Source organism: Microcebus murinus, chromosome 2 (genome assembly GCF_040939455.1).
Source record: "Microcebus murinus isolate Inina chromosome 2, M.murinus_Inina_mat1.0, whole genome shotgun sequence".
Classification (NCBI taxonomy): domain Eukaryota; kingdom Metazoa; phylum Chordata; class Mammalia; order Primates; family Cheirogaleidae; genus Microcebus; species Microcebus murinus.
The window spans coordinates 36,532,851-36,555,597 of record NC_134105.1 but is presented as its reverse complement, the minus strand read 5'-3'; the positions used below and the strand labels follow the sequence as shown (position 1 = coordinate 36,555,597).

The window sequence follows — 22,747 nt, the reverse complement described above, 5'->3', positions numbered from 1 at the left end:
AGCTGCTTTCCCTGGGGAAGTCAAGGATGGCCTCTCTGTCGAGGGCCCATTTGGGCTGGCCAGTGAGAGATGAGCAGGATGTTACCAGGTGGGGAAAGGAAGGGTGCAGGTGAGCATTCCCCATAGAAAGAACTGACACATGAGCCCAGAGTAGCAGAACGCGAATGTGGTTGGGAAGTTCCAGGTGGTTCTGGAAAGCTGGAGGATAAGATGGAGGCAGGAGAGGAAGCCCCTGAGGCCTGTGTCCTTGGTTCCCTGGGCCAAATGCCTGGGTTTCTCATGGGGTTGTTCCTCTTTGTCCCCTTGTTTTATCACATCCCTTTTTATGGCAGGAATTTCTGTCCAGCCGCATTCAGGATGTACCTGAGGAAGGAAGTCTTAACTGTGCCACTTGAGAAATACGTACCATGAATGATAAAAGACTTTTACGCTGTGTTATTTATTTGATTTGCTTGGTTATTAAGAAGAGAGTCCTCAATTTTTCTGAACATTTTTCCTTCCTGACTTAGGACGTATGTTCTAACTTCCAGATATAGTATTTACTTCTTAAAAAACAGACAGGGAAATATTTTAGTTGATAACAAAAAGAATAAATTTGGGACTTTTTGCCTTGGTCCCTTAGGGAAAACGTTCCTGGGACAAATCTTAAGGAGGGAGTTGTCTGGAAGTTCCCCAACACAGAAGTCTTGCTCTTCCCCGCGGCCCCATACCTCAGTGCATTTTTGAGAGGCTAGGGTGATCATCTCAGTCACTAGACCTCACAGTCCCTCAGCTCAGAGATGAAGGGAGCTGCGTGGGGCTTGCCTTGCTGTGACGGGGTAATCGCCTTGCTCGGCTGCAAGCTCCTGAGAGGACAGCAGGGTGCCGGTCATGGGGCCCTGATAGCCAGATGCTATCCCGGCTCTGCCATGTCTTGCTGTGTAACACTGGGCAAGTTACTTAAGCTCTCTGAGCGTCTTTCAGTTCCCTCCTCTATAAAACAGGAAGCTCACCCTTCTCAACTTGCTGTTACCCCTGCCTAAGCTTCGGTTTCTTCCTCATCTCCAAACCTGAGATGCCCTTCCTGGATTGGATTGCCCTGGATTGCCCTTCCTTCATCAGACTGAAAATGTGATAAACTCCTTAGTGCTGCCTCAATGTGAAGAATTCAGCACCATGTCAGAGCACACAGCTCAGGTTTTGGCCTGCACGGCGTGAGATGAAGCAGGGAAGCAGCTCAGAATGTAGAAAGAAAACCCATTTCCTCCCTGGTGTCTAGCAGGAAGCAAACTCCACACTAAATTATGTTGCAAATATGCCCCAAGGTAGTTTTAATTTTATTGGCACTGATTTTAATTTACTCTTTAGGCCCCTGATTGCAGGATGAGCTGTTGGCTGCTGGCAAGGGGACAGCCCTTCATCACTCTGTTTTAATTAAGGTTCTTAAGTTTGGAAGGAAAGAGCAGAGAAGCTCCCCCACCACCTTCTATTCTCATTCCCAAATTGTAATTAAGGGCCCTGCATTAGTGACACAACCCTTGCTCTGACACGGCCACAGAAAAGTACCTTGTTTTACCGCTGATAAAACCTGAAGATGCGTTTGCTCACTCATTAATTCACTCGTCCTTCCATCGGTTCATTTTCTCATTCACTCCTTCATCCAACCTTTAATGATAACCTACTGTATACCAGGCCTTATTCTGGTCCTATAGATTAAGAAAAAATCATCAATATATGATCCCTGCCCTCAAAGAGATCACAGTCTAGTGGGAGATGAAAATAAAGGATTATTATGTCATGTTGTAAGTGCCATGAGAGAGATATGTACCCTGAATTATGAGAACACAGAGGAGACTGTTAACTCAGCCTAAGGGATAAATAAGACTTTTTGAATTAAAATTTTGTACTAATCAAGATGAATATCAGTTGCTATAACAAACAATCCCCTAATCTCAGTGGCTTTATTCAGTGAAGGTTCATTTCTCTCTCACATCACAGTCTGATGCAGGTCAGGTGACTCTCCTGGCCATTTTCTTCTAACTGTTGATTCTTACACACAGGCTTCTTCCTTCGTATGATATCATCAATTTTACATGTAGCTTCCATGCAGAAGGGCAAAAGAGAATGTGGGCAATTGTGTATGAGTTTTATGGGCAGGCCTAGAAGTTGTCACCATTATCCACATTTCATTTGATCTGAACCAAATGGCAAGGGAGATGGAAATGTCTTCTGAGCCCTAGGAAAATGAAATGCAATAGGCAAACATTTATTCAGCTTCTGCATGAAATTTTAAGGTCGGGTCACAGTTAATTATATAAAGAGCTAGAGAAAGTATATTCTAGGCAGAGAAGATATTGTGTGTAAATGTGGAGACAACAATCACAAGCAAAGTGGTTCCAGGTACTCCAGGTAGCTCCACCTGGCCCAAGTGTCAAGTATCAGACCAAAAGTAGCAAGAGCTGAGACTGGGGAAGGGACCAGATCATGCAGGGCCTTTTAGAACAGTTCAAGGGGCTTGGACTCTATCCTGTGAGCAACAGGGAACTATAGACCAGTTTTAATTGGGAAAGTGACATAGTTTGTTTGCATTTAAAAAGGTCACTTTGAGCTGGGCCCTGGTGGCTCATTCCTGTAATCCTAGCACTTCAGGAGGCCAAGGTGGGAAAGTTGCTTCAGGCCAGGAGTTTGAGGCTGTAGTGAACTATAACACACCACTATACTCTAGCCCCAGTGACTGAATGAGATACTGTCTCAAAAAAAAAAAAAAAAAATGAAAACCAGTTAGCCAGTTAAGAAGTTATTGTAGTAGATCAAGTAAGAGAGGATGGGGAGTTGGATCAGGCAAGACCCCTATCCTCAAGGAACTCAGGCAGACATACTTACCAGCCAGATTAGGCATATAACAATAAGTACTGATATCAAGGCCCAAGCAAAAAGCTCTGTGAGGGATTTATTTTAACTGACGATGAGAAGAAGTCATGAAAAGTTTAATGAAATAATATCTCCTCTATCTCATCCATGTATTACTTTTACAGATGAGAAAATTGAGGCACAATGAAGAGTTACTCCTTGCCCATGGTAACAGATTAGGTTAACATTAGAACCAGATCTAGAACCCCTGTTTATTCTAACTGGGCCAACACAAGTCCATAAAGCCAGTTTAGGCACAAAGCATAATCAGGATGTTGTCAGAATTAGTCTTTGTTTGGCATCCCCAGCAAAGTACTGAATATGTGTAACAAAGAAAGAGAAGAACTAAGACCCCAAATGCAGACTCCTTTCAGGTAAATTTCCTAGGCCTTTTCCTACTTTATTTCCAGCCTCTAGAATCTCAAAGTAGAAAGGGATCTTAAAAATGAACTAATCCTTTAAATTGTTTTGGAGGTACTAGCCAATGCACTTAGGTATGAAAAAGAAATTATAAGCATAAAAACTAAAAGGAAGAGATAAAATTAGTATGTATGAGTGATATGATTACATGGAAAATATTCTCTTTATTCACCCCTGTTTTCCAGGCATTCTCACTTCCTTGCTGTTCTTCAGGCATACCAAGTGCAAATGACTTTTGCCTTTATTTCTGCTACTTGGAAGACCCTTCCACCTGATATTCTCGAGGCTGACTCTCCTTCATTCAAGTCTCTGTGTTTTTAAAACTTATGTTATTTTCTGTTCCCTTACCTTGCTTTGTCACCATGGCATTAATACCTGATTACATCCTTCATATTTATTAATTGATGTATTTATTTTCTTTCTCTCACCATAGAATGTAAACCCTTTGAGATCAAAAGCTTTCTATCGTGTTCACTGCTATGTCTCTGGTACCCATGATATTTCCTGGCACATATTACCAGTGCCTAAAAGACTGACACAGTAGGAACTCAGTAACGTATTTGCTGAATAAGCAAACAAATGAAAATCTAAGAAAATTAGATGAGATATTACAATAAAATAATAATAGATTTAGTGAAGTGTGTGGGTATAAACTTTATATGTTGAAAACAAAAGCCTTTGTATTTACAGAGAACCACTAGTTAGAAGACTTAATGAAAGAAAACCTCACATTTACAGCAGTGACTAAAAATGTAAACTGCTTGAGTATAAAAAAGAAATATTCAGGATATATATGGAAAAAAAACTTTAAAAACTTCCTACTGCACCAAAAGGAAACTTGAATAAATGGCAAGTCAAAACATTCTTAGATAGGAAGTTTCAAAGTCAAAGGAGCCAATTCTTCCTAGGCTAATCTGCAAGTTTAACATGATTATATTACATATATCGAGAATATTGACAGGATTATGGGGTGTAGGGAAAACTAAACAAGGTAATTAAAAAGATCGTATAGGAAAATATGCAAGAAAATCCATGAAAGTTCAGAAAAAGATGAGGGGATAATAGCCCTCCAAATATTAAAATGTGCTATAAACAGAAAATAATTAAAACAGTATGGTACTGATATATAATAGACAAATGATTAAAACAGAATGGAAAGTTTTTTTAAAAAAAAATTATGTGGTAAAGATGGCTTTTTAAGTCAGTGGAGAAAAGATACACAATTCAATAAATGACATTAGGACAATAAAATTTAATCCTAACCTCACACCCTAAATTTATATAAATTAAAATTGAAACAAAATATTTAAACATAAACAACAAAACAACAAAATAGAAGAAATAATGAAAGAATTTAACCCAGAAACCACAAAAGAAGATATTGATAAATCTGCATAAAAAATTAGCATTTAAAAATTTCTACATGGAAAATGTACTAGTAGAAATAAAGTAAAAGGACAAATAACAAAATATTTTTATACTACAGGTAAAGGCTAATTTCTCTACTATATAGCTTCTATAAATATAAATCAGTAAGAAATAAAACCCAACATAATTTTTTAAATGGGCAAAGGAAAATGAGCAGATAGTACATAGAAAAGAAAATGCAAATATTTTTTAAAAATATGAAAATAAGCTTAACCATACGATAAAAGATAATTGTATAGTACTAAGAGAAATTCAGATTAAAACTAATCTTAGGTATAATTTTCTCCATATAATTGGCAAATATCAAAAAGTTTGATTACACCCATGTTGTCAAGGTAACAGAGAAAGAGACACTGTAATACATGGCCAGGAGTATACTGGCCCTTCTAAGGCCAATGGTCAATATTTATCAGAATTGAAAATGCACATAGGATCTAGAGATTCCACTTCTAGGAATTTACCCTACATATTATTGTTTGTGTGTGAAATAATATATATATACAAAATCCATCACTGAGGCATTGTTTCTAACAGAAAACGATTGGAAACACCTTAAATGTCTATCAATAGGGAACTGGTCAGTTTCTAAATGGCTATTTAAAAGAATGAGGTGACTCTTTATGTACTAAAGAAAGAATCACATCTAAGAAATATTCAGAGGGGAAAAAAGGAGATCCGAAGAGTGTGTTTAGGGTGCTACCATTTGTGGAGAGGGATTCTGGGAGTGGGGGAATATGTACCTGTAAATGCACAAACTATCTCTGGCAGGATACATGAGAAACTGATAACATTAGTTACCGCTGGGGAACAAAACTGGGTGACCAGAGGATAGGGGTAGGAGGGAAGTTTTTCACTGTAAAAACTTATTTCCCATCTTGTGACTTTTGCATCATATGAATCAGTCAATATAATTCAGCTGCTAATTATTTAAAGCAAAGTCCTGTTAGCTGCCAGGTGTCAGGATGGGGCGGTGGAAGCCACACTGAATAGTAACCAGAAAAGCCAAGTTCTTCACTAACTTGCTGGCCAGCCCTATGCAAGTAACACACAGGGCTGATCTGAGAAAGGTCAGAGAAACTGGTTTCCAAGGCCCTTGGTAGCACTGACAGCCAGAGATATAAACTGCAGCTTTTCCTTACACATTTCTTAAATCATCTTTCTACCTCCTCCTTTCCTCTGCAGCTCATCAAAAGCTCAGAGGAAAAGACAGACAATTGAAGAAAATAAAATTGCGAAGATGACTTTTATAGGGCTCCTGTTGAATCATTGTGTATTCCACCTCCAAAGCTGAAAATGATGAGTTTAATATCACACAGCGCAGTGCATCTTGTATCTCTCAAAAGACAGCTTACGCTACCCAGAGAACAGGGAGCTCGGCAAGACATAATTTTTCACTCCAACTCTGAGGCAAATGAAATGACAGTCATTGAGCCCACATTCTAGAAGCAACATGGTTTTCATTTGGTTTTAACTTCGTTTGAAAGTGTCCCTAAGAGGGAGAATTCTTCTAAATGTGCATTTCTTCTTTCCCAAGACTATGTGCTAGAAAGGAGATGAAAGGTAGCCAGGTTTTGCCTTGACTATTTCTAGTGTTGGCCATCGATAATGATAAGTTAATTAATTGTGCCAGGGGAGGATGCCTAGATGTCAGTCCCAATTACTGCAGGAGCTTGGGCAAATCTCATCGTCATTTGGGTCCTCCACTACTTTCAGAAAGGATTAATAGACATAAATTGGGCTGATATATAGGAAGAGAAGGTTAGATTTGAGGGACATTGAAGAACTTTATGGCCTAAAAATCTCCCGGTTTCTGCCAGTCCATTAGGGTGTCTAGAGTAGTCTATCTGGGGTTGTTTGTTCAATCATTCTGCAAACAGTTACCAAGCACCCTTCACTTCCAGGCAATGGGCTCTTTACAGATGATCCTCCTACCTTCAGGGAAGGTTAACAATTATAACATTCAAGCAACGAAGTGTCTTAAATTTGTGTAAGTTAAGAGCAGAAAAGGACCAGTCAATGTCATCTTTACAGATTGCAAAGGCTTTTTTCCCCATGCACTCTTTATACATTGTTGAGGAGTAGGTATAACATCATGAAACAAAGTTAAATAAAAGAAGTGACTAAGACTTCATATATAAAGCTCCTAGAATGGTGCCTGGAATGCATTAGATAATCTGTAAATGATAGTAATTATTATCGCTGTGTTTGATTCCCACTATAACTCTTTGGGGTTGGAATTCAAATACCCTTTTTTCAGATATGAAAGCTGAGGCTTGGCCAGGCATGGTGGTTCACGCCAGTAATCCTAGCATTCTGGGAGGATCACTTAAGCTCAGGAGTTCAAGGCCAGCCAAGATTGAGCAAGATTGAGACACCATCTCTACTAAAAATAGAACAAATTAGCCAAGCAACTAAAAATAGAAAATATTAGCCTGGCATGGTGGCACGCGTCTATAGTCCCAGCTACTCAGGAGACTGAGGCAGGAGGATCGCTTGAGCCCAGGACTTTGAGGTTGCTGTGAGCTAGGCTGACACCAAGGCACCCTAGCCCAGGCAACAGAGCAAGACTCTGTCTCAAAAACAAAACAAAACAAAAAAAGAAAGCCAAGGTTCAAAGTGGGAGCATGATTTATACCAAGATCCCCAGCTAGAAACGGCCAGGTTGGGACAAAACTACAAGCAGGCCCAAAGGAAATACAATTATGGTACCTGGAAGGTACTTCTCATTAATCAGAGAAATAAATTCCACTAATGTCTAATCATGAATGTGTTAACTGTTCTGAGGAAGTAACATCTTGACTTAACCTAACAAAAACCTCACTTCTTCAGAAAACTTCTGAAGAGGGATGCTAATGGTAGTACTTTCAGACCCTGAGGGAAGACAGTGTTAAAAGGGAGGAGAATTTCATCCTCATCCTCTCAACCCCTCCCATCCCATTGCAAATGGCAAATGGCTTCTAAATCTGCTGATGGCATGAGGCCAGCTTGAAAGAAAATGTGTATGTGTGTGTGTGTGTGTGTGTGTGTGTGTGTGTGTGTGTGTGTGTGTAGGTGTAGGTGTAGTGTCTGGTCCCTTTAAGGCAAGCTCTGTAGCCCAGACTTCTCATTTGTTATCCTTTCTCTCAACAGAAAACTAGCCTGGAGTTCTATATTGACATCCACGCCCACTCCACCATGATGAATGGCTTCATGTACGGCAACATCTTTGAGGATGAGGAACGCTTCCAGAGGCAGGCCATCTTCCCCAAGCTCCTCTGCCAGAACGCAGAGGACTTCTCCTACGTAAGTCAGGCACTCTCTCTCTCTCAGCCAGCCTCGGCCCCCACAACCCTGCCCTCCTCTTCCTCTCCCTGCCTCCCTGTCTTCCTCTCACTCCTTTCAGGGGAACACCTCCTATGTACAGGGGTGATGAAGATAGAGGCAAACAAGCTGTGCCCATGCCCTCGAGCAGCTCTTCCCCAATCAGGGAGGGAGAGGGGCCGGCATTTGTTCAGTGGTTCTAACTCCAGCATGAACGGGAGGAAGCAGCTCACAGAGCACCTGCCGCAGAGCAGACCTGACCCACGGTCCGCTGTCACCCACCCCGGTTTCTTTTATAGTAGGAGCACAACACATCTGCTGAAGGGGGTCATACACCCACCATTCTCTTCCTCCATGACTGTTTCTCAGCCTCAATTTCTTTGGAACCAGGGGGTGATCATTCTCCACCTGCCTGCATCTCCACCTTCCTGGGAGGACAAATACAGTTATGAAATATTTTTCAGGTAGTAAAGACCTCAACCAACTCCAGAAACTCCGACCCACCACACATGCCGAGGAGGACTGGAGAGGCTGTGGGGTGGGGTATCGAAAGCAGTGTTGGAAAAGGGCATGGAGAGAAGATAGGGAGGGGACTGGCATGTGGTGTGGGGACGGTGAGAGAGTTTTTGCGCATTTTCCTCTGTTTTGATACTAAATCTCTGGGGCCTGTTATTTCCATGTGGCCGGAGGGGGAGAGGCCTACAAAGGTCGCAGCAATTTTTGAAGCTGATGAGCTGAAAACTCACCTGCCCGTTGCTTCAGGCCTGCACATTAGTGGAGATGATGAATTTCTCTGTGTGGTTAGATGTGCTTTGAATCCCAGAACCTATAAATGTCAGACCAGAGGAACTGGGATGTTATTTAGCCCAGTCCTCTCTTTACACCCAAGAGTAAAGAGTGGCCCCAGGAAAGCTGAGCATCTTGTGCAAAGTGACCCGGCATTCAGTGCAGACTCAGTGCAGGCAGCTTCCCATTTGCAGCCGTGGGACAGAAACAGCCATGCTTGCTTCTGTAAGACTCTCAATAGAATGGCCAGCCCTGCCTTTTAGAAACCACTGCAATTTTGGAGCAGAGTGTGGCTTCCAGAGTCCAGGTTCCCTGGAAGGCTGGGTCGTAGGCCTCAGAGGCCCTTACTGGGGTGAAGTTTCCAGGGGCCTCAAGAGGAGCACAGTCTGGGAACCTTATTTCTGGGCCTGCCTGATAATGTCCCTGCATTTCAGCCTCCTTAAGAGCTCAGGGCTGGAGTCAAAGTCCTCTGTCCTAGTCCAATGGCTGTCTCTTCTCTGATCCTCAGTGCCCAACTCCAAAACCAGAGAGTTGGATCCCACCACATGGATTTCAAAGGTCCTTTCAGATCTGTCCTTCTATGATTTTCTGATCTTTTTCTTTACCTCAAAATACACACACACACACACACACACACACACACACACACACACACACCATTTCTTTCACTGTTATTCTATAGATCTTCTTATATTACTGTTTTCTTTCCCTCTCTTTTCCTTATTCTCCTACCTCCTGCTGAATAAGACACACGTTCTCTTATTAAAACCAGTCTGTTCATTTACTTAAATCTCCATGAGTTGGCGTAGAATGCCCTTCTAACCTCAGGTCAACTGACCCTCACAACTGTGTGCAAGGGATGTTATTTTCACCTTCACTGTATGGGGATGAGGACACTGAGGCTAAGACAAATAAGGCAACTTGCCTAATGTCACAAGGTCGGCAGGTAGTACTAGGACATGTTGCTGAACAGATAACTGGGGCTCAGACAGGCTTGCTCTTCTCTCTTTGTCCACCGTGAAGGGTGCTATCGGCATCTTACTGAGGAAGCAGTCGTGATCCTGACTCTCTAGCGATGCTGCACCTGAGCTCAGCTATCCCCAGTGCAGGGGGACACTGAGGTGTCTGGAGTCACTTAGTACTGGGTTCAAGTTTGTATTGTATCACTTGCTTCACTTCTGTGCACCTCAGTTTCCTCATCTATAAGTGAAATATTAACACCTCCTTTAAAGGGTTACTCTGTAGCTTAATTGAGATACTACACGGGGGACAATATTATAAAGCTGAAAGCACCGCCCAGATTTTAGTTCTGCTTATCATAATATAGTTGCTTCCTGTTGTCTGTCGGTTCTTATCTGCTCCACCCATCCACACTCAAATTTCCACAAATATGTGTTGCGTGGCAGTTCCTGTGCCTCCACAACTCTGCTGGGTGCCTTCATTTCATTGTGTTTATTTAATCAGTCCTCATAGTAATGATATGATGAGGGGTGAACATCCCACTGTTCAGAGGATGGAGCTGAGACCAGAGGCATTGTAAGATTTGCTCAAGACCCGACAGCCAGCAGGTGCACAGCCCTGAGTCTCTCCCCCGACTTTGTCTTTCACAGTCTAGCACGTCCTTTAACCGGGATGCCGTGAAAGCGGGAACTGGCCGTCGCTTCCTCGGCGGGCTCTTGGACCACACGTCCTACTGCTACACCCTGGAGGTCTCCTTCTACAGCTACATCATCGGGGGCACCACGGCGGCTGTGCCCTACACTGAAGAGGCCTGTATCCTTGTCTGGCAGCTGAGAGTATGCACGTTTGGCGGGTCAGGGGTTAGGTCCCCAGCTCAGGTAAGGGCTGAGACTCTGGCTGGGGTGAGGATGGAGGTGGCTCATTCTGCTGGAGGCATCATTGGATTGTTCTGTTGCCCCTGCCCTTCATATGGATGCCCCAGCTGCCTCTGCCGTGCCCCATGGACCCACGTCTGCCTATATCTCAGCTGCTGCCGTCTCTCTCTCCCCCCTCCTCTCTCATGAGCCAGTGAGTCTTCCTCCTCCTGAGGGACATACATCCACAGGCCGGAAAACTATCCCCAGGGTTGCTGAGGAATAGCTTAATGATCGTGTCTCCTCCTAGCCCTGAACATATGAGACTCTATTTTCTCTTTTCATCTTCCGTCCTCTTATGCTCTCCCGCTCTCATTCTCCCTCCTCTCTACTCACGGTTTTTCCTCCTACTTGGTTTTTCTTGCCCTTATCTCTTCCTTTCTGTGACTCCCTCCTCACTGACTTCTTATTTCCTCTCCTCTCCTACTTTCCGTCTCCTCTCCTCTCCTCTTCCTGCCCTCCTTTCCTCTCTCCCCTCTCCCCCCATCTTCCTGGTTTTTCCCTGTCTGTCATCCTCTGTGCTTCTTTCTCTCTGCCTTTGTGTTTCCTTTGACAAATTGCGTTTCCTCTTAGTTTCCTCGTAAAATTTCTCTGAAAACTCCCAGGCTTGCTGTGATGAAATTAGAGGTTACTTTCGAGCTTGCTTGGTTTTTCAGGGATTATTTATTAATAGTAATTCTAGTTTCCCGAGTGCTGATTCTCATTTCAAGGTCACTGCATCAGGGCTGTAACACACTGTGGCAGATTCCGCTTTCCTGTATTCTTTTGTTTTTGGATTGATCCATTTCTCCTTTCCTAACAGATTTTCCAGAGAAAGAGTTACAGTTGAGGGAGGAGAAAGGAACCTTAGGTGAAAGGAACTCTGTATTTATGCAACTCCCTAGAAGCAGTGCTCTTTTTAGCCTTCCTTCAACCCTTGGTGAGTGTTTGCGAAGCTCCTGCCATGCTCTGTGCAGAAGAGCAGCTTTCCTGGCAGTGGCATAACTTAGAACTGGTCCGCCCTGCCAATGCCAGCTTAGTGGCTCTGGGGGGTCCAGTTACCTTGCTGGACACATGGAAGGTAGGTGATGGCCCCAGAGAGAGGGGCTTCCAGGGGCTAGGCCAGGTGTTAGAGCAGCATCCAGACCTTGTTGGACACTAGAGAGATTATAGTAATAGCTGAGAGTCCCCGCTTGCAGTCACCAAGACTGAGACAGTCATCTTAAAATCTGCTTTAATATCCAGCTAGCTCAGCAAGGCCAAGGGAGCAAGCTCTCCTCTGAGGTAGAGGGTCGGTGGTTTCCAAAGTCCTGGCCATCTCTTGTGTGCCACACTCCCCCTCTCTGCTCCCCCACCCCCCACATGTAGGTACACATTGTGTGACCTATGACTTCTCAAGGATGCACTAACACATGCACAGGTCTCATCCCACACTGTACCCACTTTGCTCTTCCATTGAAGCAAAGGGGATGAAGGGAGTTTCCTGGGAGAAGAGTTTGAGTTCGTGCACCAAAGGGGATTCTGCAGCCCTTATTCATGAGACGTGGGGCCTCCAGAGGAGACCTGCACTCGGTTTGTTGCTTTAGATGCCCAATTTGATGGGTTCTCCTACCCTTTTTTATACCTCTCACATGCTTTTGTGTTGGGAGTAAATGTGTTTCTTAGTAGAATGCCCTTCCCTCAGCCCAGGCCCACGCTTTCCACCCTCAACACCTAATCCTCACTTGTCAAAGGTAAACACATCATTAGTGTGTGCCAGGAATGACAGAAGGCTACTAGGGCAAGATACTGAACAAGAAGTCATGGTTCTGGACTCACAGAGTTTTTAGTTCGCTTGGGAAGACAGAAAAGGAAAGATATAATATATATCATATATAATATACATGATATAAGGTCTAATATATATGATAAGTTCTATGGTGGAGGAATTCCAGCAGGCTATGGGATGCTTTCATTTAACAAATTTATTGAGTGCCTGCCATAGGCCAGGTGAAGTTGTAGGCACAGGGAACACATTAAAGACAAAAATGTCTTCACAGGGTATGGGGGGACTCACACATAGTCCTGGGAGTCAGGGATGGCTTCCCAGTGGAAGAGCCATCTAAGCTGAGTTTTTAAGATTGAGTTAGTCAAATTGGGTTCGGGTGTGTTGTTGGAGGGAGGATATCGTAGACAGAGAAGGGAGGAAGGAAGGTGTGTGGCAGGTAGGTGGCCCAGTATGGCTGAAGGACTTCAGATGTAAGAGATAACTTTGACATGGCAGGCTGTGAGGAGTTTGAACTTAAATATGAAGGCAATGAAGAGCAATAGAAGGGTCTTGAATAGGGGGCGAAAGCCACCCTGGCTGCAGTGGAAAGGATAGCTTGGAGGGGGCCAAGACTGTAGCAGGGACATCCGTGAGGAGGCTGTAATGACAACCCAGGTGGGAGATAATCCAGGCCTAGACTAGGGTGGTGGCCGTGGAATATTTAGAATGTGGACTGAGACGACTTGGTAATTGACTGGATGGGGAGGGCAGCAGGGAACTGGGGCTAGTGATTGGAAGGAGTTAAGGGTGAACAGAGAGGCTGTGCACAAGCTGAGCAGCCACGGTGCTGATGGAACCGCTCCGCCTTGTTCTGTCACCCAGAGGGTGAGAAGGAGAAACTGGAGTCACACCAGGGACGCACAGACGAATTCAACACAAGCAAGGGTGATTTAACATGGGTCTTGTCTGAAATACATTTTTTAAAAAAACTCTTCTCTCATAACAGAGGGAGACTTTAGGCAGACAGACTGTGATCTTTTTTGGCTGCTGGTTCCATGTCCTAATCAGAAAAAGAAATTACATGGTCTGATGGGAATGGCAATATGGTCTGGGAGAAAATGTCCTCTGGTTTGGGAGTCAGGAGACCTGGATTCTGATGACAGCAGCAACATCATCCCGGAGAGCACCCTTCAGCAAGTCCTCTACCCTCTCTGAGGTGAGCATCCTCACCGTTACAAAGGGACCAAGGATCTTCACACTTGTCTGACCTCTGATATTAGGCTTAAATAGAAAATATGAAAAGTATAGTGTTATGCAAAGAGAATAGACTTTAGATTAAGAGGTATCTGGATTTGATTCCTGGCTCTGCCACTTACTAGTTGTGCCACCTTGGGAAAGTTGTACAACATCACTGGGCCTCAGTTTCCTAACCTGAGGCCCATCACTGAGTTGCGATGAGGTTAAAGGAAATAACTTACCTGCGTGTGTACTACAAACTAAATATTAAGTGACTCTAAATTAAAATATTGAAAAGGCTCATGTGAGTGTGGATGAGGACCTGCATTTTGTTAAAGAAGGTAGACAGGGCTGTTAGAGCGAGTGGCCAATGGCTGTGTTGGTAGAGTTCATGGGGCACAGGGCATTGGTGGGGTCACCACAGTTGAGGGCCTTGCCTTGACCACAGAACACAAACCAGTTCACACAGTGGGGTTTTCCAGTTTCCATGATGGGGTTTCTCATGTCTGTCATCCAGGGTACCCCCTTCCCAGTGTCAGGACACACGAAGTCCAGGTAGTTAGCTAGAGGACGCTGGATAAGTGGAAGATCAGGAAGGGCTGGGGGAGGTAGGGAATCTCAAGGGATATTTCACCCAGGCCCACAGTAGTGTCCACCTCGCCCACAGACCACAGCATATGTGTCTGATAGTTCAATGATTCTCCCTGAAAAAGCACCAGCTAAACATGGCCAGGGTTTTGCTCTCTAACTTCCCATCCCTATTACGTCAGAGAAATAAAGCAATGGGCATAGTCACTGATGCTTACCCAGCTGTGTGACTTTGGGCTGCTTATCTCACCACTCTGAGCCTGTTTCCCCATTTGAAAATAAAAATGATACCCACTTTGCAGAGTTATTGGGAGAGTGAAAATGATGCACCGTATCTGCAGTCTGCTGGTACCGCCTGACCTCTGGCAGGTACTCAGCGAATGTTCCTGTCCTGACTTCTCTCAGCCTCATGCAAACTACATCACTTTCTTTCTGTTGGTTGAGTCTTCAACCTGATGATCTAGCTTTGAAGCCAGCAGCTAGAGTTTGAATTCTGACTCTGCACTATTACCAGGTGGCCTCAAGCAAGCCTTGTCCCCTCTCTTATCCTCCATGTCTAATACTTCCTACCTGTCAGAATTTTTGTGGAGTAAAATTGTGTGTAGACTTGATCACTACTCTGATCCCTTCCAGCTCTGACAGTCTAAGATTTTTCTGATTCTAAAACTCTAAGTTATATATAATGCCATGCTTAGATGACTTTATGATACCAAGAATCAATAATTCTGTTATTTAGTGAGTTTTAAAATTCAGTGATTCCATGAACATAAGAGTTTCTAATCTAATAGGGAAAATCAATACAAAAGTGTCCTAGACAGCTGATCAGGCCAAACCAAAAGCTACTTTCATTCTTTTAGTTTAGGAGTTCTTAACTGAGGGGGGCCCATGGTTGGGCTTCAAGAAAAGCCCATGAACCATCTAAAATTTATGCAAAGCTGTGAGTAAACATGCAGAGTTCTTTTTTAGGAGGAAGGCTCATAGCTTTCAACAGAACCTAATAGGAAAGCCTCCTTAGAGACGAATGCCCTGGCTAGTGGCTTCTTGGGCTCTGGACTGCCCATGCTGTGACAAGAATACAGCTGTGGTGTCAGAATCCTGGGTGTGAGTTCTGCTTTGCATTGTTCTCCCTCAGGGCCCTACTCCAGTATTTAACCACTTTGACCTTCAGTTTCTTCATCTGTAAAGTACAGATGATGATTATTTACTTGACAGGTTATTAGGCTTATATGGGAGAATGAGGATGAATCACTGGGCATATTTTGGTGCCATTAAATATTAGTTCCCTTGCCTTTTCTTCCTGTCATTTGTTGGTTTTGTTGTTGTTGTGAAATGATAAATTCTTGAGAATGTTAGACCATTTTTCAGCAAACCCTAGTTACATTTTACTGGCCTGCCAAGTAATAAATATGCCCTATTCGAATGATTTTTAGAGAGAGAGAAAGGCTAAACTGGAATCATAAAGTAACCCAGAGCTTCTCTGGCCTTTGTTTATGGTCTGGTTACAAGCCAAGAGGAAATAGCTCTTTGACATAATAGATGAGAAAAACATTGGGAACAGAAACCTTGGGTCCTGAGCAGACTGGTTTCCACCCAGGCTTATAGCTACGGACACATTGAAATCAAAAAACGCTGGCTCTGGGGAAAGGGTATGGCTGGCATGGCCAAGAGAAGATGGCGAGATCTCAAATTCAGTTAATTGGATTGGTCTCAATTCAGAGCCTACTATATGCCTTGCTCTGGGTCCTCTGAAACATATATCAGACACTGAAGACATAATTTATTTACGTATCCATCCAACAAAACTCATTAGATACTAGAAATAGACGAACAAAGCATGGTCCCTGTTTTCAAGATGAAGACAGTTTTGAGGGAAGGGAGAAAGGTAAAGAGACAACAGCATCACAGATGGATAAATGCTCTGGCAGAGGGGAGCTCTGCTGGCTGGGGAAACAGTGGGGTCACCTAACCCAGCTGGGTGGTGTGGAGGGAGTAGGAAGGAAGGCTTTGCAGAGGAAGAGAAACTAGGGCTCAGACCTCCAGGATGAACGGAATGCAGGCAGGAAAATAAGGGGTGGAGCAGCCTTCCTGGCAGAGGGGAAGCACAGGGGAGAGCCCAGATGCCAGAGAAAGGATGCTACGTCCAAAGTATTGGAGGGTAGCTGGGGCTGGGCCAAAGGCAGCAGGTGATTCATCAATATAGGCAGAGCCAGACCATGAAGAGAAGGAGAAAGATTTGTGAAATATGTAACAGGTACATTGAACAGGCAGTACTCACAAGGTACAATTAGGAAACAACTTTATTTTTTGTCTCCCATTGGCTTGATAGATAGATAGATAGATAGATAGATAGATATTATAGATCTAGAGATATAAAAGCTCTGGCATGAATCTCCAGTCACTGTCAAGAAATTAAAAGTTCTCTAATTAATTCTAGTCACAAAACAGTCTCAGTTCAGCAATGACTATGTCTGGTCCAATCAAAAACATCAAACCTCTTTAAAGGAAAAACCTTGCTCATCCTCTAGCTCAAACCTATCTCAAATAGTCTACTCATGTGACCTAGGAGGTTAGGCTCTGGCTGATTTCTTCTATTTCCCTGACCTGGCTTTCAGCCTCCCCCCAGTGCCCCATCTGGCTAACAGTAGCTGTTCACCCCTGCAAGGTTGAGCAGGATGAGGGAGGGCAGGAAAGGGGCAGGAAAGGTCTTAGTGACCAGTGCTCTCAGGAGATGGCATGGGCAACCCCTCACAAGCCTCTCCAGACACACCCTCCCTGGTGCTGGAGATCTGTTGATGTAAGCGGATGCTCAGGTCAGTTGCTTGTGGTTTCTTCCTCAGTCCCTGGTGATCTGGTGATCACCCCCGTTGGGGACATTGCACCCTTTGACTGGCTATCTTATCTGAAGGTGAGCAAAAAGTTGCAAAACTGCTTTTCTGGTTTTCTTTTGCAAGTCCTACATGGTGGTTTCATATCTCACTTTGAAATGTGGTGTCTATAGTCTTGGGATCTCGGCTGAAGCCATAACTAAACAGTTCCATTCTGACAATATGTTCCAGTGTCTAACAGGATTGAGCATTCTTGCTGAAAGTTTGGACATGGAGTAGAGGAAAGAGTGAAGGAAGATGCCCATGTTCTTGATTTGAACAGCTTGGTAGATGGTGGGGCCAATCACTTAGATACAGACTGTTGGAGAAAGGGGTTGGAGAGGGAGATATTTTGAGTATAAGGGGTTTATATGGCACCCAAATGGAGAATTTGGGTCAGCAGATAGCTCTGTGGGCCTGAAATTGTGGAGAGAGGCTTTGGACAAACTCAGAATTGATCTTTCTACAAGGTACTACAAAATCACAATGAAGGAAGTGATTTCCTTGGTGTGCACAGTCACGGTAGAATTCTACTTGATGAGTTGGTTAAAAGAATGCTGGACTGAGAGTCAGGATTCCAGTTTCAGTATGGCCCTTTGCCCCTCGCCCCCTTCATAAAGCTGTGTGACCTTGTTTAAATCACTTCACCTCTCTGGCCAAAGCCTGATACTAGGTTAAGTCCTCAGTGAATGAAGATGAACAAATGAGTGAAGTGGAAGCAAGCCTCACCGCATCTGCTAGTGCACTTGGCTCACTAACAGGGCAGAGAGTTATCTGATCTGTGCTGTTCAAAGAAATGCGTGTGGGTGGCGGTGGGTACCATGTGGACTTTTGTTCTTGCAGGGGAAGCTTCACCTTTTAGGTGGAGGACAGAAGAGTAGGAAGCAGTCAGGTCTGACCGGTTAGTTGGCATCTAAAGATACCTAGGTACCTCCTAGTTCTTGTTTGTCATGCCCAGGGTGAAAGCTTTGTTAAGACTCGCAAGCAAAAAAATAACTTCAATCAGAGGGTTTGGGGAACAGAAGTGTAAGCTGTACTGAAGTCTGTTGACTTTTTTCCCCTCCTCCCTGAAGATATAGACTAGAGTTTGATCTTTAAATATGAATCCTTCTGATTGACTGACTGGCCGAGTGGATGACTAGTAACAGTAGTAGCCATGGTAAAAATAATAGTCCTGAGAACGTGCTTCAGGAAGAGGGTCAGGACCCCTGTGCCGGAGCGTTGCCTTTGCCTGTGACTTGCCACGTAGGTTTGAGGAGGTCTGTTCCCTCCCCTGGGTCCTAATTTTCCTATCTTTAGATTAGAAGATGAAGTGATGTGATCTTTAAATTTATTTCCACATAGATAGATAGATAATCATTTGATCTGGGCCTTTGAGATAATACCTCCATTTCACAGGCAGAGAAATTGAAGCCCGGAAAAATCAAATACCATCCCAGGCTGCACAGCTGCTGGTGGTAGAGTGGGAATTTAAGTCTGGGTTGGTCCAGCTTTAAGTGTGTGCTCTCTGCACTCTGCCTGCTCGGCTATTTTCTCACCCTCCTCCCTGCTCTGCCATCAACCTAGTTTCCTTCTATTTCCTGTAGGACAAGAGCCTTTTTTTGAACCCCACACAGGTTGGGACCCACCTGTGTAAGAGACAGCTCTTACTACCGTGTTTCCCTGAAAATAAGACCTACCCATAAAATAAGCCCTGGCAGGATTTCTAAGCATTTGCACAATATAAGCCCTACCCCGAAAATAAGACCCAGTGATGGGTGTGGCTACGCAGTGCATCTGCACAACCCATGCATTTCGTCACGAAGCAGTAAAGATGAGCAGCCCTTCTCATCTGCCCCATGAGAGCTCTATTGCTCGACATGATAGATTGGGGCCAATGGTTCTAAAGGAAATAGAGTCGCAAGAAATTCAGGATGGAATTCGGGGTTTGGAAAGTTATGATGATGTTCCAGAAGAAGACGACTTCACTATATTTGAATAAATGTAGATTGTTATACCATACTTAAAAAAAATAACACATCCCCTGAAAATAATCCCTAGGGTGTCTTCTTGAGGAAAAACAAATATAAGACCCTGTCTTATTTTCGGGAGAACATGGCAGTTCTCTAGACCTGTAGACCTCTTTGTGACCACTGCCCCTGCTTTGACCTATTTGCAGTCCTTGATAGCCCAGAAGGGGCTCTGCCTTGTGCCACCCGGACCTTCTCTCTGCAGAGCCCAGTAGAGCTGCCCTGCCCTTGGTGAGCTCTGCCGTGGACTGCCTGCCTCCCCCTCCAGATCAAAGTATGCCTCTGATTTCTGACTGTGTCCTGCCCAGGGCTGGAAAACCAAAAAGTCATTACCTTTCCCCAGCCTCCCTCATCCCCTAAAATGAGGTTTCTAAGGATTTTATCTGCTGTTGTCAAGTTTATAGCCATAATTCGAATTGCTGTTAATATTACTGTCAGCAGAGAGCTACAAATTACAAAGTTGTAAAGTCACTTTATAGTGGTAACTGTCAGCCTTCACCAGCAGCACCGCAAGGCTCCATGGAAACCAAGTCGATGATAAAGAGAGTTGCTATTGTTTCAGGATTACGGCTGTTAGCTGACGGTCAGAAGAAATCTTGGCTGGTTCCTAAGTAACTTGAACCTGTTTGACTATGTTCATGTTCATTTGCAACTTATGCACACAGTACTTGTGTTCCCACCTTCTTATCATACAAATGTGGGTAGGGCCTCGAAAGTGTAAGGACTTCACCCATGATCAGTTCCAACCAATTACAGATTTGGGCCTAACTTTGACCAAGTCAAAAGACAAAGACAGGGACTGTCGGCTACACTGTAGGTATTTAATAAATAGTTGTTGAATGGATGAATTCCTGGAACACTTGGGGGAGGCGGGCTTGACAACATTTAGAACAAAGGTGTTGAATAATTTCTGCCTTAAGAGTAAACAATACATAAACAAAAGCAGCTTTGGAAGCAGTGATTTGGGGGAATGAAGTTTCCCATGTAGTAAAATGGGTTTAGGCATCTTAATTGACACTATTAAGGTTGATAATGATCAAAAGGGCAATGTGTCAATTCCCACTTCCACCACACACTATTCTCCTGCCCAAAATGAGGCTGGCTCTGGCTATATTAACAGAAGCAGATTTGGGGAGCAAGGAGGTGCTGGCCTTCCTTTACCCTGCTGTGTCATAGACCCCTGGAGCTCTGTGTTCCTTTCTGCCCCTCATTCCCTGTCAGATGTTGATTAAATGGCACTTGGGCCCTGAAGCATCAGGTTGAAAAGGGAACACAAAACTAGGTTTACTAACTATACCAGTTTGCCTGGGATTGAGGGCTCTCCTGGGACAGGGGACTTATAGTGCTAAAACCAGAACTGTTCTGGGCAAAACAAGATGGTTGGCCACTCTTCCCAAAGCTGTGGCATACGAGGAGCTGGTAAAGGAATTGGGGATATATTCCTTGGAAAGAAGACATATGGGGGCTCATAATTGCTTTGGTCAAATGTCTAAAGAGCTGTCATGAAGCAGAGGGAGCAGATCTGTTCTGTGTGGCCCGAGAGGTCAGAACAAGGGCAGTGGGAGGCAGCTCCATTCCAAGCCTCTATGGGGAAGATAATGACAAGGAAGGCCTAGAACCTGGGGCTGACTCATTGAGCACCTGCATAGAGCATCAGGTCCTATGCTGGTTTCTAGGGATGCAGAGCTGAGTGGTCGTAGCCTCTCTGGAGAAGTTCCAGGTATGGTGGAGGCATGGGCAGGAGAGTGACCACACGACAGTTGTGACAGAGGAGAACAGGGGATAGGGAGAGGAGCATCTAAACCAGCCTTGGGGGCACCAAGGGTGGGATTATGTGCAGCAAGGAAGCACTGTCACCTAGACAAAGTCTAGAAGGATGAGAAGGGAGCACAGGGCCTTGCAGGTAGAGAGAGCAGCATGTACCAAGTCCAGAGCATTAAGAGAGCTGCTCCCCTCCTTTGGACAAGTCTGGGCCTCGGGTGCGAGTTGGGGAGTGAGAGGCAGAGAGTCTGGAGAAGGCTGTGGGAAGCAGTTGGTGAAGGACTGGTGACCCACAACCACACCAGCGCTCCAGGGAGAGAACCGTGGTGGCAGCGGGGAGGACGGGTTGGACGGGGTCAGCTGGAGGCAGACGAGCGCACCACAAGCAAATGCTGTGCCACCTTGCCAAGTGACACCTGCCAGCCTTTCTCAGTCTTTCATCTTTAAAAGGGTGTGCTCTCTGGGAGATTGGCTCTGAAAGTCAGTCAGAGGATCTCTTTCCTGATTCCCCTAGGGAACCAAGATCCAGTTTCTCAGGCTATACTGCCTGACTAGAGGTTTGGGGCTGTCTCCTAGTGGAACGTTGCAAAATGGACAGTGTCTGATACGAGATTCATGAACCACGTACTTTATTAATCTAGTCTCTGCCGCTGACTTGCTGTATGATCTTGAGCAAGTCACTACCTTTCCTGGGATCCCATCTATAAAATGAAGGGTTTGGACAACAGGCCTCCATCCTCTATTCCTTATTCAAAGGGTCTATTTAATTTGGGGCTAACTCATATTTATTGAACATCTACTATGTGCTGGAAACAGTAATCTTAGGATTTGGTCAGGCCCCTGGGGGCAGGGGGCCAATCTCCACAGGACCACCAATGCTCCTTTTCTTCCAGAAAGACCTGAAACCAGCACTTCAGGCTGCATGCCCAGCTGAGACATGCTGCCTGTCTGGGATTTCTTATCCGTCAATATTTTCCTCAAGATGATAAATGAGCTGCCAATAAGAGGAGGCAGCTGCTAACTCTGTCTGCGACCAGGGCCTTTAGCTGGGGTTGTGCCGTGCTTGGCTTATTGACGTGTCTCAAGAGACAGGAGAGGGGAGTCGTGGCTGGGAGGATGCAAGAGAGGACTAGGAGGGAGGAGGGGTCAGGACCACTGCTCTCAAGCCATGCAGATTTTGCCAGGAGTCAGTGGTAAAGGAGAGAGGAGAAAGGATGCTTGGATTTCAGTGTAAAAAAATATATTTGCGGTGTTTACAAAACCCCTACAGAATGACAAGTCCTGGGTGGACTGTCCAGAAGTAAACAGCACTTACCAATGTGTAAAGACATCAGAACCATCACCTCGTGTACTCCCCACAACACTCTAGAGACATGAGTATTATCATCTTTATTGCATAAACAAGGAATCCAAAGGTCAGAGGAGGGAGGTGTGTTTTGTCCTTGAGTGCACATCCCAAGCCAGGACTTTGGAAAGAAGACACGTGGGGGCTCATAATTGCTTTGGTCAAATGACTAAAGAGCTATGAAGCAGAGGGAGCAGATCTGTTCTATGTGGCCCTAGAGGTCAGAACAAGGGCAGTGGGAGGCAGCTCCATTCCAAACCTCCTGTGGGGAAGATAATGACAGGGAAGGTCTAGAACCTGGGGCTGACTCATTGAGCATCTGTAGAGCATCGGGCCCTATACTGGTTTCTAGGGATGCAGAGCTGAGTGGTGATAGCCTCAGGCTCTAGGTTTCTAAGTACAGAAACTCAGAGTGAGACAGAGGAAGGAAGCCTGTCCAGGTGACGCAGTGTGTAGGTGGTGGAGCGATACCCTCCCACGAGCTTGGACTTGTCTCTTCTAATATTAAATCTTCTGATTGC

The 22,747-nt window shown here is 44.6% G+C and overlaps 1 protein-coding gene across 5 annotated transcripts in view; it reads left to right on the top strand.

Annotated features, from left to right (window-relative positions):
- The window catches only part of AGBL4 (AGBL carboxypeptidase 4), a 1,333,072-nt gene that overhangs the window by 1,259,263 nt on the left and 51,062 nt on the right, over positions 1-22,747 (top strand). For all 5 annotated transcript variants that reach the window (XM_012776132.2, XM_012776133.2, XM_075998177.1 and 2 more), the window contains 2 exons: positions 7,867-8,019; positions 10,434-10,596. In XM_012776132.2, the coding sequence (XP_012631586.1) occupies positions 7,867-8,019; positions 10,434-10,596 (316 nt within the window). The remainder of the gene's footprint in view (positions 1-7,866; positions 8,020-10,433; positions 10,597-22,747) is intronic.